Source organism: Sorex araneus, chromosome 4 (genome assembly GCF_027595985.1).
Source record: "Sorex araneus isolate mSorAra2 chromosome 4, mSorAra2.pri, whole genome shotgun sequence".
Taxonomy (NCBI): domain Eukaryota; kingdom Metazoa; phylum Chordata; class Mammalia; order Eulipotyphla; family Soricidae; genus Sorex; species Sorex araneus.
In genome coordinates, this window is record NC_073305.1 from 177,322,867 (window position 1) to 177,340,420 (window position 17,554).

Sequence of the window (17,554 nt, forward strand, 5' to 3'; positions counted from 1 at the left end):
GGAAGGAAGGAAGGAAGGAAGGAAGGAAGGAAGGAAGGAAGGAAGGAAGGAAGGAAGGAAGGAAGGAAGGAAGGAAGGAAGGAAGGAAGGAAGGAAGAGAGGGAGGGAGGGAGAAAAGAAGAGAGGGAGGAAGGGAGGGAGGGAGGAAGAGAAGGAGGGAGGGAGGAAGAGAAGGAGGGAGGGAGGAAGAGAAAGAGGGAGGGAGGGAGGGAGGGAGGAAGGGAGAAAAGAGGAAGGAAGGAAGGAAGGAAGGAAGGAAGAAAGGGAGGGAGGGGAGGGAGGGAGGCAGGGAGGGAGGGAGGGAGGGAGGGAGGGACGAAGGGAGGGAGAAAGGGAGGGAAGGAGGGAGGGAGGGAGGGAGAGAGGAAGAGAGGGAGGGTGGGAGGGTGGGAGAGAGGAAGGGAGGGAGGGTGGGAGGGTGGGTGGGAGGAAAGGAGGAAGGAGGAAGGAAGGGAGAAAAGATGAAGGAAGGGAGAAAGAAGGAAGGAAGGAAAGGAAGGAGGGAGGGAGGAAAACGCAAAGTATAGTTTCACAAACATATTCTACAAACACAGAGTGTCAGGCTTTTTCTGGAAGTTTGTCTTCAGCACACCCGGTTCCTGGAAATATGTTCTTTTAAAAACAAATTCTCCTGGCTTCAGGCACATTGAAGACACAGTTCTCTCAGAAAAGTTCTAAAGAGGACGATGAAGTGCCTTCCACCACTGCTAGTGATCTCAAGTGCATTCAAGTGTTTACTGAGATTCTGGCAATTATTGCCTAAAAATCTATTGATTGAGTACACAGTTTAAAAAGCGATGCCTCTGTGCGTTGCCAAACCCACAACTCGCCCCAGCGCGCACCCACCTGTCTGGCCTTTGCCCCTTTCAAAGTCCTTGTGGGCCGGAGTTCGCGCTGCCCCTGCCCGGGCACACCCCTTCCTTCGGCCCACCTCCCAGCCACCCTCACTCCGGTCTGTTTGTTTAAATCCCACGGTGGGAAGTGTGTGCCCTGTTCTGGCCGGCTCATAACCATGTTCTTCCTGACTCCGGTCTTGGTAGCCGTCGTCTGCATCCTGATTGTGTGGATCTTTAAAAATGCAGACGGAAGCCTGGGGAAGAGGAAAGAGGAATCACAAGCCAGGACCCAGGCTCGTCCCTGGGTGGACGAAGACTTGAAAGACAGCACTACTGACCTCCACCCAGGGGAAGAAGGTAAAGATGCTGGCAAAGGGCCTGAGTGTGACAGGGAGTATTTCTGTGACCAGTGAGTGTGGATTGGTGGCAGGACTGTTGGGGAGAGCGGGGGAGGAAACGTACTCAGGTCAATTTCACCATCAACCTCTACTCTGCAGACGCGTGAGTGGTGGTAGAGGCAGATCATTTCCCCAGGGGGCCAATTTATGGAGTGTGGTACCCACCTCCCTTATTGCTGGGTACTCTGCAAACTCAGGATGACATTTTTTCAGACTCCAAGCCTCTTCTAGACGCTAAAACTTTTCTGAAAAGGGAGCCAGGCTGGCAGCAGAAGGAGAGCAAGTGGTCAGGTTTTGATGGAGAACTTTGTTTTTGTTTGGGGGGTCACATCTGGCACTGGTTAGGGGCTACTCCCAGCGCAGTTCTTGGAGGTCACTCCAGTGGGTACTGCGGGAACATAAGATGCCAGAGATTGAATCTGGGACTCCTGCCTGCAAAACATGTGCTCCAGCTCTTTGAGTCATCTCCCCAGCCCTGGGTCAAGAACTGAAATAAATCATGGCATCTGGCCAGAGACTTTTTACCATGTTAGAGACAGAAGTGTCCTCTGTTCTCAGTGCTGAGGATCCAGTGTAGCAAACAAGGTAATAAGCAAGCAAAAGAATAACAAAGATGAAGACTGGGTGAAATGATTCCAAAGTATTCCCGGGTGGTAGAAGGGCACCCTTAGAATAAGGGGGAAGCCAGTTTTGAGGTCTAGAAGGATCTGAATTTCAAAGTTATGTAGGCGTCCCAGAGAAGGAGCATGAGGACAGGACAGAGACACTTGGGGAATAAGGAAGAGTGTACTGACCAGGAGAAGGGACTGGAATGAGATGGGGGAGCTAGGGAGAGCCACGGTAGAGCTGACCTGAGCAAGAATTAGTCACAAGGGTGCTGGGAGAGGGTGCGGCGGGGGGGGGGGCAAAATTTTCAGAGTCTTGAGTTATCAGTGTTTCAGAATAGTTTGGGGTGGGTTCGTGGGGTGGATTCAATTCCTGAAAAAACTCAGTGATTATCTCTTGCATAGGTGATGCTCCTGAGCTCCCACAGAAGCTATCTGGAAATATGTGTGTATGTCACAAGGGTGTACTTCCGTGTGTGCATGCACAAATACAGGTGTGTGTTTGCACATACCCGAATTGTTCCAATATTAGCATCAGGGAGTTGGGTATAGAGTTGGCATCAGTTCTGGGAGACAGCATTTTTGAACGTGCTGCACAGGGTCAAATGCAAGCAGCCTCTTGTCTGGACCACCTCTCACTCATAGGTTGTAGGATGCGCACCCACATAGCCAGTTATCCCCTACTATGAGACATGCCCTTGAACACAACCTTTTGAAACTGAATAATGATCTGCATGGTAAGGTGTGTATTTAAGGCTGTAAATTTCTCTCCAGATAAAATACTATAGAATATTACATATTTTAGTACAAATTAGCACAGCGGTTGGGCGTTCGCCTTTCACACAGCCGACCTGTGTTAGATTTTTCTGCCCCTCTCGGAGAGCCCGGCAAGGAACCGAGAGTATCGCACCCTCGCAGCAGAGCCTGTCAAACTACCCGTGGCGTATTGAATATGCTCAAAACAGTAACAATAAGTCTCTCAATGAGAGATGTTACTGGTGCCCGCTTGAACAAATCGATGAGCAACAGGATGACAGTGACAGTGACAGTACAAATTATGTTAAAATTAAATTAATATTAAGTTTGAAGTGCTTCTAATTTATACTGAAGTATTTTATTCTATTTTTCAGTTACCTTTTTATTATTGATTTCTAACTTAACTACACTGTGATTAGAAATCTTTATTGAATTAGAAATCTATAAACATCTTGAGTTACCTCTGGCACAGTGAATGACCAATTTTTACAAATGCTTGCTTGAATTACTTTAAAATGGCATATTTTCAACAATTCTTAGGTGCAGCACTCTAAACATGTTCTTTTGGCTACTTCACCAGTTTTCTTCAAACCTCTGCTGTTGATTGATTTTTTTTTCTACTTATCCCATCATTACTGAGAGATATGGAAGAGCTTACAATACAATGAATGATATTTACATTTCTTTTTTTTTTTTTTTTTTGCTTTTTGGGTCACACCTGGTGATGCACAGGGGTTACTCCTGGCTCATGCACTCAGGAATCACTGCTGGCGATGCTCAGGGGACCATATGGGATGCTGGGAATCGAACCCGTGCCAGCCATGTGCAAGACAAATGCCCTACCCACAGTGCTATCGCTCCAGCCCCTTTACATTTCTTTTTCAAAATCAAAAGTCCTGTAACATAAGTGCATGTACATGTGATATTCTGTTTTACAGAATCATTCGATCATTCAATTAAAATTTGTTATGACACCATATTTATCATCAATACTTTTTGTCTTGCACCTTAAAACATTTCATATTCTCATATTTTATATGTACTTTATTACTACATTGAAAAATGCTTTATAGATAAATACTCTTAAATATATACTTTATCTTAGCACTGTGATTCAAGATTTACAATGCTGTCAATGGTAGGGTTTCTTGCATGTAACATTCCAAACCCACACTGGCCGTGAGTGCTGTTTCCTTCCACCATCGTCCCAGGGTCCCTCCTCACCCCTGTGTTACCTCCCAGCCCCACTCTCCCCATCACTCTCTGCTCTCGTAATCACTTCTGTAGACCAGCTCTGATATTCTGCTGCTTTTGGCCATTTGTTGCTCCTTTACTATGGGTTTTCAAATTCCACGCATGAGAGTGATCAGAATGATCCCTCTCCTTCTGGCTGTCTCCACTCAGAGAGATCCCCTTCAGTTCCTTATACGTAGGGGCAGCAAGTTGTGCAATTTCATCTTTTCTAATAGCTGAGTAGTGCTCCACTGTGCATATATATTCATATATCTTTACATATACTAATATATGTACACATATATAGCATAATTTCTGTATCCAACAATCCCTTCCTGGACATTTATTTTTCTTTTGCTCTTAATAAAAATTTAGGCCAAAGGGAAAATTATTACTTCATTTGAATACAAATAAGCTATTAAATTAGCTTATTTTAAATCCGCATCTACCAGATCTTTTACTCTTTGTTATTTACTAAAAGTATCAAAAATACTTAATTTTTCACCTAACAAAAGCATGGTTTTTGAGACCACTAGCACTGTAGCACTGTCATCCCATTGTTCATCGATTTGCTTGGAGCAGGCACCAGTAACGTTTCCATTGTGAGACTTGTTGTTACTATTTTTGGCATATCGAATACTCCACCAGTAGCTTGCCAGGCTCTGCCGTGTGGGCCAGATACTCTCAGTAGCTTGCCGGGCTCTCCGAGAGGGACGGAGGAATCGAACCTGGGCTGGCCGAGTGCAAGGCAAACGCCCTACCCACTGTGCTGTCACTCCAGTCCTTGAGACCACTAAGGTTTCAAATACATATTTCCTAATAATGTGATCCAGGATATTGGACATAAAACTTTCATAGATTCTAAAATTATAGTGAGAAAATATCAGTGAGTATTTTATTTTAAAGTTATTTCCATTATGTGAACACATTTATTTTTCTGGCTTATAGAAAAAAATTGACAGATAATACCGAGTATCTTTAAGGCACATGGTGTTAATTTAGCAAATAATATACTTGGGTTGGAGTTGCAATTTCATAGTAGATAACTTACCTTGCACGTGTGAGACAAGGCAGTGCATGGTTCTCTAAGCACTGTCAGTTAGGGGCCTGGTGGCCCCCAGTGCTACTAGGTAAAACCACAAATGTAGTCCATATATATTCAGTGAAATTATTCTTGTTGTTGGGAGGATTTCAGAAATTTCCTGGGTCTCTTGGATCTGTAAAGTTGTTATTTTTCCCAGGACTAGGGAAAATCTCAGCTGTTTTCTCTTTAACTTGTTGCCTTGCCACATCTTTTCCCTCCAGTCCCGGTTATTCTGTCATGCATGGTAGACATTCTCATTCTGCTTTATTTTTTCTTGCTTTCCCCCAAGCCATGTTTCCCATCTTTTGGTCTCTCCTAGCTCAACTATAAATATTTTTTTTTCTGACTATTCCTCAAGCCCATTACGTCTTCCCTTTGGTGTGTCTAACCCATTACTAAATAGTTCCATTAAGATGTTAAGCACATTATTTTATTTTTTAGTTCTAAAAGTTATATATTTTTTGCTTTGGTTTGGTTTGATTTTTTAGGCCAAACCTGGTCATACTCAAGGCTTACTCCTGGCTCTGTGCTCAGGAATCAATCTTGGTGGTGCCTTGGGAACTATGTATGGTGCCCGGGATCAAACCTGGGTCAGCTCTATGCCAGGACCAATGCTCTTCCTTCTCTGCTGTCTCTCTGGGCCTAATTTTTGTACTTTTTATGTCACTTTTGGGGGGGGAAATATATTAACCATTGTTGTTTTGTCTTTAGAGTCTGGTAATTTTGCATTTGGGATCTCTGCTGGATCTATTTTTAAACTCCATTCCTGCTGTTTCTTGCTCAAGCTGTTTTATTTCTTCTTTTGTGTGACTATTTGTGCTTGGCCAGTAACTCTAATTAACTGACCAACATCTTCTTCATTGTCTTTTTTGTCATCTTCATTCAGCTTCTACTTCATTCTCTGCTGCTGATAGGATAGGGTGCGTATCACTTGACAGCACCCCGTCCTCCCTCCCGTCATTCTGTCTTCCTGTTCTCCTGTAGAGTGACGGTCTTCCTTGTTTTCAGTCGCAGATGCTGACGAATGGCAAGAGTCCGAAGAAAGTGTGGAGCATGTCCCATTCTCACACACTCGGTATCCTGAGAAGGAAATGGTAAAGCGATCCCAGGAATTTTATGAACTTCTCAATAAGAGACGGTCTGTCAGATTCATCAGTAATGAGCAAGTTCCAATGGAAGTCATTGATAATGTCATCAGAGCAGCAGGTTCGTAGTTGAGGACAGGGCTGTGTGGTGATACTGAAGCCATGTTTAAGTTCCAGCACAGAGAACAGAGTCTAGAGCGGTATGTTTATCTAGAAGCGTTACCCACAAGTCAGCCTAGAAACAGAACTTACACTTTCTTTCTTTCTTTCTTTTTTTTTTTTTTTGCTTTTTGGGTCACACCTGGAGATGCACAGGGGTTACTCCTGGTTCATGCACTCAGGAATTACTCCTGGAAGTGCTCAGGGGACCATATGAGATTCTGGGAATCAAACCCAGGTTGGCTGTGTGCAAGGCAAATGCCCTACCCTCTGTACTATCGCTCCAGCCCCAGAACTTACACTTTCAACTTCTAAATTTGATGGGGTGGAGGAGCCACGTTAAGCAATGGTGCTCAGGGCTTCATACTGGCTCTTTGCTCAAGGATCCTATTAGTAGGGCTCCAGGTACCACAAATGGTGTTATGGATCAAACCAGGGTTGCTCATGTGCAAGACAAATGCCTTAACCCTTGACTATTTTTCCAACCCTCTAACTCTTTTAAATTTCTTGGGAGCAGATGTGGCAGCAAGTGATAAACTTCTGAGATTGTTCAGTATTATGATATTCTATTTTAAAAAATCCCTAAATTTTCTGAAGGCACAGTTATATATTGGAAAAGAAATGTTTTCCCACATCATAATGCAAATATTTTCTTATTCATCCCTATTGATTTTTCTTTTGGAAATAAAATTTTTAATTATGTATATGCAAACATGATGCCACAGGACTGTATATCAGTGAATTTGACAAGTAAATCAAAATAAGGCAAACCATTTTCAATGTAGAATATATATTAGTATAATATAGAATAACACCAATGAAAACAATGAGCATTGCAGGAAAAGTCAAAATAAGACATGGTAGAAAACCCTTTATTTGAGGCTTCTCTGATTGCAATCATATTCCTAAAACATCACATTTTAGTAGCAGCTCAATTTATTTTATGATTATATCTGGATCTCTAAAATAAGTACAAAGATAAGATATTCATATCAATCTGGCCTAACAGCAAACATTAGGAAAAAGTTTATTTCTTATGCTTAGTGATATACATTTTTAGTTAAGACCAAAGTGAACTAGAGTCATGATCAGAAATTTTGGCCTTATGTTTAGTTTTTGATTTGCATCACACAATCCAGTCAGACCTCGCCACCACGGGAGTGAGCCTGGTGAGCAAGAACCCCACAAAGTCCTGCCACCCCCTGGCGCTAGGCACAGTTTATGCCATTAGATTATTCACTACTTAGAAGTAAAAGTTTCTTTTGAGACACCCTTCCTGTGAGTGACTATGGCCTACTGCAAGAAACAGTGGGCCACTGAAAAAGAGAGAGAGAGGAAGAGAGAGAGGAGAGACAAAGAGGGGGAGAGAGGGGGAGAGAGGGGGAGGGAGAGAAAGTGAGAGAGAGAAAGAGAGAGAGAGGGAGAGATAAAGGAAGAGAGTGAGAGAGAAAGTATCTGCCATAGAGGCAGGCAGGATGGGATTGGGGGAACTGGGAACACGGGTAATAGAAAATGCACATGCATGCAGGGCTGGGTGTTGGAACATTGATGATTGAAACCCAATCATGAACAACCTTGTCACTGAGTATCTCACAGTGATCCAATTTAAAAAAGTAAGATAAAGAACTTTAAAAAGCATAACAAAAGAAAAGAAATAGTGGACCATTGAGGACAGAGGGATAATTATCAATCAGAAGTTAGCCTGTCCTCACTGGGATGTGACTTGAGTTCCTTGGCCATCATGTTGCATTGTCAAGCTTTGTTCCACAGCACCAGGACTGGTCCAGGTCTGGGCAGAGGGCTGTGGGAGCCAGTGAGAGCAGAAAGATGCAGAGTGATGGATGCTGAGTTCCAGGAGCCAGGAGTTCCAGGGAGTCCTCCCAGATACCATCAATCCAGAGTGCTCCCCTCAGAGCTCTGACATACGCCCTAAACAAACATGCTGCAGTTGCCTGTAAATTAATATTTTCAAAATTCGACCATGTGAGACTTATTTCTGTTAAGCTTCATAACTTGATCCTTCCCCCGCCCAAGACTGTCCAAGCAAACTACACTTTGGAGAGCGTACTCTAAATTTCCCCTCTGCATTTCCTTTGTGCCTACTGAGGGTTATGTAGTGGTCGCCTGGGACTTTGCTTCGCCTAATTAGAGAAGCGGTGATGCATTCCCACAGACCTGGAGCTCCCGTTCTTGATCTCGCTCGGCTGGCTTGGAGGGCCTAGGGTGACGCTGAACAAAACGGTGTCAGTCAGCGGCAACACCCCAGGGTCTCTAGTCGAGGACTTTGTCTACCACTTGACCTAACTCCATTTGGAGCAAAACTGAATTGTTCCATGTTTTCCTAATTAACCTTCCCACAATTTCCTCATTTTAATTTCCGGCTTTAATTTCCTGGGTGATAGGCACAGCCCCAAGTGGGGCTCACACAGAGCCCTGGACTTTTGTGGTGGTGAAGGACCCAGAAGTGAAACATAAGATTCGTGAGATCATTGAGGAGGAAGAGGAAATTAACTACATGAAAAGGATGGGACAACGATGGGTCACGGACCTGAAGAAACTGAGGTACAGGAGCTATCGGGGAAGGGGGATGTTTGATTTCGTCTCCCTCAAAGAAATGACTTATAACTTAGGTTTTTTGGTTTTGTTTTCCATGTCAAACAGTTTGGTTCCACCACTAGGGGGAAACACTGCATTGAAGTCTGGCCTCACCGCTCACCATCAGCCGGAACCTTGAGGCCCGTGGTGTTGGTGAGGGATCCTGGCTGGCTGGAAGCAGAGCTGGATGCAGATTCTAGCTCTGGTTCCCTGATTGCAAGGCTTGGAAACCTTGCAAGTTCACGTTCACAAAACATTAATCTGGATTTTGGTGGAAATAAAAATGTTAGGAAAAGAGAGGTAGAGAGAGAGGGGGTCGGAGAGAAGCACACAGATTTATTATAAGTAATTGACGTGAAATTAAGGAGGCCGAGAAGATCCAAGTGGTGTGATTCTGAGGCTGAAAACCCAGGAGACCATATGGAATTGTTTCAGCCCAACTCGCAGGGTCTGAGAGTCAGGAGAGCCGATGAAAAAGCACCAATCCAACACTGAGGCTCTGTGAAGTGAAAAGGTCCCAGCTCAGACACTTCTAGACAGAGAAGGAAAGTAGGAAAGTTCTTCGTTATTCCACCTTTCTGTTGTATTCAGGTTGTCAGCAGGTTAGGCGGGGTCTGCCAACACCAAGATCTTTACTCAGTCTAGGGATTTTTTTTGTTCATCTTACCAGAACCTCCTTCATAGATCTAGCCAGAATGATGTTTAATCATGTGGTTGGTTAATCAGAGACACTTTGGTGGGGCGCAGGGGACCACATTTGGTGCCGGGAATCAAACCCAGGTCATCTGTATGCTCCACTAGCTAGCTCTCTGTCCTCTGTCCCTCAGATCTTCTCACTTCTCTGTTGCTGGCCTCCAGAGTCTGCCCACAGCAGCAAAAGTGCTCTCATATGTTGCCATAATGAATATTTATAAGTTAGAACAAATTCAAACTATTGTCAGTGAGTACCTAGGAAAATAGTATTGAATAGTGCAGAAATTGTAAAAAATTACCAATCTGGATCATATATCATTTCATGACACGGAGCCTCGCTACCATGATGATGTATGTGTCTCAGCTATCATTGGACATTTTGTTTTGAAACTTATAAAGGGAGCTGAGCGCTCTGCCCGCAGGAACCCTAGGTTCAACCCCCAGCTCCACATGTCCTCCAGCACCACCCACAGCAACTTCCAGCAAAGAGCCCGTAGTCCCAGAGCACTGCAAGTATGGCCCAAAAGCCAAAAGAAAGGGGAAAGGGAAGGTGCAAAAATTGAGCAACCTGTCAGACAGATACTCAAAGGACTGGAATACATGCTTTGCATCCAGGAGCTCTAGAATTAATCCCCAACATTGCATGGTTCTCTGAGAACTTCCCAGAATAACCCCCAAATACCATGCCAGGTGCAGCCCTTGAGTATCACCATGGTTAAAAAAAAATAGTTACCAACATGCATTCAAACAAGGTGAATTGGCCAACATTTATTCTTTATTTATAGTAAAAAATATTTCATATACTATAGCGTGATACAACAGAAATAATAACACCAGTTAACACCTATCTGGCACTAGGTCCTAGGGACTATTCTAAACACTTTATGCATTTGAGTTTATTTCCTCTTCACCATAACTGTATGAGTCTTGTATGCAGTAGTCCAAGTGACCCAGGAGGAAACTGAGTCTTGAGATATTAATTAGTTTTCACTGCATGGCCAAATTAGTAAAGTCCAGAGAGTATCTTTTAGAGCATGAATGTCCTAATTTGCTGGGAGAAAAGGATAAAGAGGTCATGAATGAGCAAGTTGCTTGAGGTACAGTAGAGCTGCTTTAAACTGTAACCAAGAAAGGTTAGTCAGGAAAGAAGAACTCAGAAAAACACACAAATGAGGGTAGTGTGCTTAAGAACTCTGAAGCATAAAATTGACTAAAAATGAATAATCATCTCTTAATTATGACACATTCTAAGAAAAAACCCACATGTGACATTATGCTGTCTATTATTTCTCTACTTCTACCATTTTAAGAACTTTATTTACATTTCTGCTATAGATTTCATTTAAATTGTTTTTGGAATTGATGCACGATATTTCCCCATTTATAAGTTTATGTGTGTATCTTTTCCTTGAACATCTGTGCAAGAAAGGTGTTTGGGCCAAGATACATGAGATGGGGTAGCATTGTAGCATCGTAGCACTGTCCTCCTGTTGTTCATGAATTAGCTCAAGTGGACACCAGTAACATCTCCATTGTGAGACTTGTTGTTACTGTTTTTGGCATATCGAATACGCCACTGGTAGCTTACCAGGCTCTGCCATGCAGACAAGATAATATCAGTACCTTGCCAGGCTCTCCAAAAGGGATGAAGGAATCAAACCCGGGTTGGCCACGTGCAAGGCAAATGCCCTACCTGCTATGCTATGCTCCAGCCCGATGGGGTAATGAAATAAAAATATTACCCTATGAGATGGGGTATCACTGTATCACTGCCATCCTGTTGCTTATTGATTTTCTCAAGCGGGCACCAGTAATTTCTCCATTGTGAGACTTGTTACTATTTTTGACATATCGAGTATGCCACAGGTAGCTTGCCAGGCTCTGCCGTGCGGGCTGGATGCTCTCAGTAGCTTGCCAGGCTCTCTGAGAGGGGCGGAGGAATCAAACCCAGGTGGACCGTGTATAAGGCAAACGCTCTCTCTACCTTCTATGCTATCACTCCAGCCCACGAGATGGGGTAATGAAATTAAAATGTGCACTTAGGTGGAAAACAGAAATTTAAGCTTAACCTTCATAGCTCACATGAAATCTCCCCACTTTCGCAAAGTCTCCTGCCTTTTCTTCGTGACGGGTCTACCCGACCATCTCAGGCCTAGAATCTCGGTCGAACCTTGACTTTCACCTTCTCCACGGAGGCCCTCCCCCTTCAAGTGCTCCCTCATCTGTTTCCTCTGCTCCACCATCAACACCTCCCCAAATTCTCTGGGCTTTGCTGGCATCTCCCGACACTCCTGCCCCTGCAGCAACCTCTTCCTGAAACAATCAGATTATGAGATGCTTCTGCTCAGGTGCGTGGGCCACTCTACTCTGTACCCAAAGATGTCCACTCTGCTCAGGACCTCCTAGGTCACCTGTGCCCCAGCCTCCCTGCCTCCCAGGCTTCTGGAAATGCCTGTGCAGCCTTCTCCATCCTCATCCCACTCACCTCCCCACACCTCCACCATCACATTCATATAACCCTCCCTCATGCCCCTTCTCCACCTGATCTGCAGGAAAACTCTGGAAGGATTCTTCCACTCTTCACAGTCAAAATAACTAATATTTCACTTTGCCCTCTCCCCCCCCAATGCATTTGTTTTTTTTAATTTCTTTTAGACTACCAGTTGATCTGGATTTTATGTTGCCAAATCTGACATATTGCTCTCTGGATGATATGAATAATTTTGTATTATTCCTTCTGCTCTGCTATACTAGGCCTTTCTTAATACCCGTTTATTGGATCTAATAACCTTGTGTCAGAAAAAGATAAACAGGACACTAAAATCCTGTTTCTTTTATTTTATAAGACAAGTGTTTTTATTTTCAAGGTAAATAAACCGGAGTGGCCGCAGAGAATGGAAATTGCTAAGAACAAATATGTTCTAGAATATCTTTTTTTTGGGGGGGGTCACACCTGGCGGTGCACAGGGGTTACTCCTGGCTCTGTACTCAGGAATTACTCCTGGCGGTGCTGGGGGGACCATATGGGATGTTGGGATTCGAACCCGGGTTGGCCGCATGCAAGGCAAACGCCCTACCCGCTGTGCTATCGCTCCAGCCCCTAGAATATCTTTTTTTCTCCCCTTCAGAACCAATTGGATCAAAGAGTACTTGGACACAGCTCCAGTTTTGATTCTCATTTTTAAGCAAATTCATGGGTTTGCTGCAAATGGCAAGAAGAAGGTTCACTACTACAACGAGATCAGTGTGTCCATCTCCTGTGGCATGCTCCTGGCTGCCCTGCAGGTACGTGACCCTCCTCCCTGTCAGCTCTGTGTGAGGGTCAGACAGTGGCCATCCTTGCAAATTGCAGCTGCTTTTCTGGTATGGGGACGCTCAGAAACTGTTGAAAGGTGAATTCCTAAGTAAGGTGACTGACGTGAAAACTGTCTCTGGAACCCTGGATGGGTGGGTCCTCAACAAGCTGGCACTCCCCTTGGAAATTCATTCCACCTTATTTTTGGGCCAGAAGAGTGGTCTTTGTATTTGCCTTCCTCTGGATGGATGAGGCGCTTTCAGGCTGTGGGACTGTGTAGATACACAGTCCACTGCCCAGCAGTGAAAGGTCCCAGGGCCTTTCCCAGCTGTGTTTCCCAAAGGTCCCAAAGGTCCCAGCTGTGTTTCCTCTTTTGCATGATTGAAAAAGCCAGAAAGTGGCACACAGCTCCTTCGAGGTTGAGTTTGCACAGTCATGTATTAGAAAGACTGCGTGTGCTTTCAAAAATTCCATCTACCCAGAAGGGAGAGCAACGCACAGCAGGAAGCAGAGCAGGGCTGGAGTTTGCCTTTCACACATTCATCCCCAACGCTTAGCAACCACATTCCAAGCTCTGTGGCTTTGTGGCAGATGCTGGAATGCACTGGTTTTGGCGGGGACCAAGTTAGAGGGGTAAAGTAAACAGGTACAATTAAAATAAAGGTCTAAGTAAGAAGTTCAAGTGAAATCACTTCTGGGGAGCACAAACCATTCTGGGCTCTACACTACCTCAACAGAAAATGGTGTGGACCCCAAAACTTACAAAACTTAACAAAACTTTGGTGTAACAGTCATTGTTACACCCAAGAGGGACGTGTTTTTGGCGATGTGTGTTAAAGGCCCCGGCATCCTGTTCCTTCCCGGTCCTGGACAGGAATTAGTGAAGAGCTCAGGGTGAGCACCCGGCACTGCCATCCTGTTCGGGGTCCCCAAAGGTGGCCTGTAAAGCGCTCGGGGCGGGGACTCTCTCCTTGCTGTTGAGTTTGCTGCCCTCTAGCGTTTCATAGGCTGGATTCTGGGAGACAAGAGCCCCCAGCAGTGACTGGATTAAACCAGCTGGTCTTGCAGGACTGCCTAGCTCGATCCAGAACTTTCAGCTCAGGTTTACGGGAACTCTCTGATGGGGATGCATGGAGAGGACATGAAACTGCAGAGGTATTCATTAGAGATTTAGGAGGGGCCTGGGGAGCAGTGCATGGAGTGTTTTCACTCCCTCCACCATCTCCCGTGGCAATGAGGTCTCCTCTCATTGGTCATAGGGATTTCCAGTTGGGGCGATGCTGTACTTCCCTCTCTAGGAACTCTTTAGATTTTTAGTTTTCCTTTGTGATTTGTTTTTGTCACTTATTATTTGGGGGAGGGGGCACACCAGCAGTGCTTAGGGCTTACTCCTGGGCTCAGGGATCACTCCTGGTGGTGCTCAGGAGACCATAAGAAGTGCCCAGGATCTAACTGAGGTCAGTCATGTACAAAGCAAGCACTTTACCCACTGTGCTACCTCTGACTCTTTCTCATTTATTGGGTACAGTTGAGGTCCAAGTTTCTTTCCACAAAATAAGCATCGTAAGCATCAATACAAAATAAAACCAATGTTGTTCTTCTTAAAAGGCTTCTGACCTTTGGTTCAAAGAAGGGCCAGGCTGGGCGCAGATAAGATCCAAGATACGAGTGGTCTTAGCTTGGCAGCCTCCTTGCTAGGACAAGTCGATCTTGAAAAGGACTAGCAAATGCCCAGGACGGATTCAAAGCTGTACCTTTACCGGCCAACTGTACCAACGCCTTTCTTTTCCTCTCCTTTCAGAATGCAGGGCTCGTGACTGTCACCACCACTCCTCTCAACTGCGGCCCCCGTCTGAGGGTGCTCCTGGACCGTCCCCCCAATGAAAAGCTGCTGATGTTACTCCCCGTGGGGTACCCCAGCAAGGAGGCCACGGTGCCAGACCTCCACCGGAAGCCTTTGGACCAGATCATGGTGTCGGTGTAAGCAGGAGACGCAAGGAGGTACATGCCTTGCTCCCTCCTGAAATTCCTCTGGGCTACTCAGGTGCCCTTTTTATGGAGGCGTGGGGGTTCATCTCCTCAGCACTCTGCTCCACGGGGCTGGCTCCTGGGTGTGTGCGAAGCTTTCCGCATTCTCCAGCACCAAGTGTGAGCAATCTGGTCCACACTAGTGAGACTGGGAGAACAGATAGACTACATGTTATGTTCTAGTCAGTAGCTATGTTCTCTTCCGTGTCTCATCGATTTTGGAGACGTATTAAAATGGTACCAAGAACATGCCTGGCTTTGTGCACTTTTCTAAATTGTTTCAGAAAATTCACCGACCATTTTCTCATTTTTCTTCTTAATTCACAGATAACCAGAAAATATAATCTCAAGAATTCAGCTATGTAATAACTAGTCAGGTGGATTTTTGCTCTCTGCTTTCTAGCAGCTTTGAGACAGGGATGTGACTTTAGGAGACACTCCTTGACTGAACTTTGAGCAATCTGCCACTTTTGAATAGTCACCATCAAAATAATTACAAGTGTCAAACACAGAGATATGTGTTGGGTAGGCGTGCACAGCAGTGCAGCAAACAGCCTGCTGGATCTTTGCCCTGGCCCAGTACTGTTAGCGTGGTAGGGCTGGTGCTCACCAGCACATGGACGCTCTAAATCTTGGTAGATTGTGAATCAGTTAAGCTCACTCACATTGCCCATGGCAGGGTACTTAAAACACTCAGCACATACTGAAAAACAAAACCTTAGTAACAAGAATAAGTGTAAAAGCTGGAGAAAGCTTAAAAATATGCACACATTCGTTTAAAAATATTCATTTAAAATATGTCATCCCGTTGCTCATCGATTTGCTCGAGCAGGCACCAGTAACATCTCCATTGTAAATTTGTTGTTACTGTTTTTGGCATTCGAATACACCATAGGTAGCTAGCCAGGCTCTGCTGTGTGGGCGGGATACTCTCAGTAGCTTGCTGGGCTCTCCGAGAGGGACGGAGGAATTGAACCCGGGTCGGCCACGTGCAAGCACCCTACTCGCTGTGCTAGTGTAAGAGCTGGTGATAAATCTGTATCAGAGATTACATTTTCAATATAGTTAGATATTATGGGAGTTCATGTCCTCAAGTTTCTAGAAGTCTCTTTTAAAATCTCAAAGCATCTATTTGTGGCCTAATTTTCTTTCATCGTGATTCTCCCTAGATCCTCACATTGTAATAAACACAAGCTTTCTGACATTTCATTTATTTTCTTAGGAATTATTAGTACTGTGATAGGTATTTGTCTTGCCTTCTCTATTGTAAATGAGCGTTCCTTTAGCTGTGTGGTGGCGTTTTCTGGCTCATGTGGGACCGAAGGGAACCTACTCTCTGCACATCCCCATTGTTTTTAACAGGAAAAAAGACACTCTGCATTCCAAATATCAGAATAATAAACACACTTGGGCCTTACAGTGCAAAGACACTGATGTTATATTTATAAACTTCCCTTTCTTATATGAAAAACTATCTGAGATCAGGGAGTTCTTGGCTGGTGTTTTAGCCCACCCTGCTGAGGAGGGCTGAGCTGTCGAAGAGAATCCAGCCTCCTGGGTTTTGGGTGGGAGGAAATCTGCTCAACCGTGGGAGGTCTGAATTCAGTCATGAAGGCAGAGCTTCTTTTGAAAGCAAAGACAAAGCCTAGGGTGCTCATGAACCAGGCGCTCTCACCCAAAGGATTGCAAAGGGTTGGCCACCCTCCCAGAAAAACAACCCGCATGTTTCAAGACTGGACAAAAGTGCCAAGGCACAGACCAGAGAAGAGCTCTCTAGTTGGATGGATTAACAGTAACTCTTAACTTTCCACAATCCCCTCCACCCTACAAGTAAGCACCAGAAGAGAACCTAGATAAAAGTGGAGAGTGGTTCGGGAATGTGTTACTCACCAAACCCTACCATTAACAGAACTGGAAATCATGGTGCAGAAAAGAAAGGAAAAGAAAAGAAAAGAAAAGAAAAGAAAAGAAAAGAAAAGAAAAGAAAAGAAAAGAAAAGAAAAGAAAAGAAAAGAAAAGAAAAGAAAGGAAAGGAAAAGAAAAGAAAAGAAAAGAAAAGAAAAGAACAGAAAAGAAAAGAAGAGAAAAGAAAAGAGCAAGAAAAGAGCTTTTCTGCTGCCGCACGAGCTCGACCCTGGAGGCAGCTGAACTCCTTTGGACACGAGCAGCGCCCCCAAAATGCCTCCAAACTGTGTGATCGGAGCTACTGGCCCCTGGGCCTCCAGCGGGGCACGGTCTTTTCTCTCTCAACTCTCTCTTATTGATTGCAGCAAGGTGATTGCCGGTTTTTAGAGTATGCAGATACCCGCGGAAGTCCGGGAAAGCCGAGGGGGCGGGATTTCCGGATCCCCCCTGCGGCGATATTTAAGCACAGCGCTATGTGGGTACGTTCTTTTCTGCTGCCGCTCGAGCTCGACCCCGGAGGCAACAGAACTCCTTTGGACACGAGCAGCGCCCCAAAAATGCCTCCAAACTGTGTGATCGGAGCTACTGGCCCCTGGGCCTCCAGCGGGGCACGGTTCTTCTCTCCAGGCTTCTCCATCATATGAGCACCACGAAAGGGAAGTAAAAGATTGCAGTGATGCAATTACCAAAAGAATTTTCCCTGGACTTCATATGGAAATCCCAATCCGCGCAGCTGCGACAGCAGCTGTGCGACTTAATATCTCCTGATTGTCAACAATGTGAAAAGGTTCCTTTTTAACAGATCTTACTGTGGGGGGGAAACTCCAAATAATAGTACCGAGTTTTTTGTTGAAATATTGAAGGTAATCAAAGTAGCAGCTA

At 44.8% G+C, this 17,554-nt stretch overlaps 1 protein-coding gene across 1 annotated transcript; it reads left to right on the top strand.

Annotated features, from left to right (window-relative positions):
• Window positions 1-989: 989 nt before the first annotated feature.
• On the top strand, window positions 990-14,831 carry IYD (iodotyrosine deiodinase). Its single transcript, XM_055136901.1, has 5 exons — window positions 990-1,193; window positions 5,921-6,118; window positions 8,559-8,718; window positions 12,573-12,729; window positions 14,541-14,831. The coding sequence occupies exons 1-5, from the start codon at window positions 1,013-1,015 to the stop codon at window positions 14,721-14,723; spliced, it is 879 nt and encodes a 292-aa protein (XP_054992876.1). The 5' UTR covers window positions 990-1,012; the 3' UTR covers window positions 14,724-14,831.
• The last annotated feature ends 2,723 nt before the right edge of the window (window positions 14,832-17,554 follow it).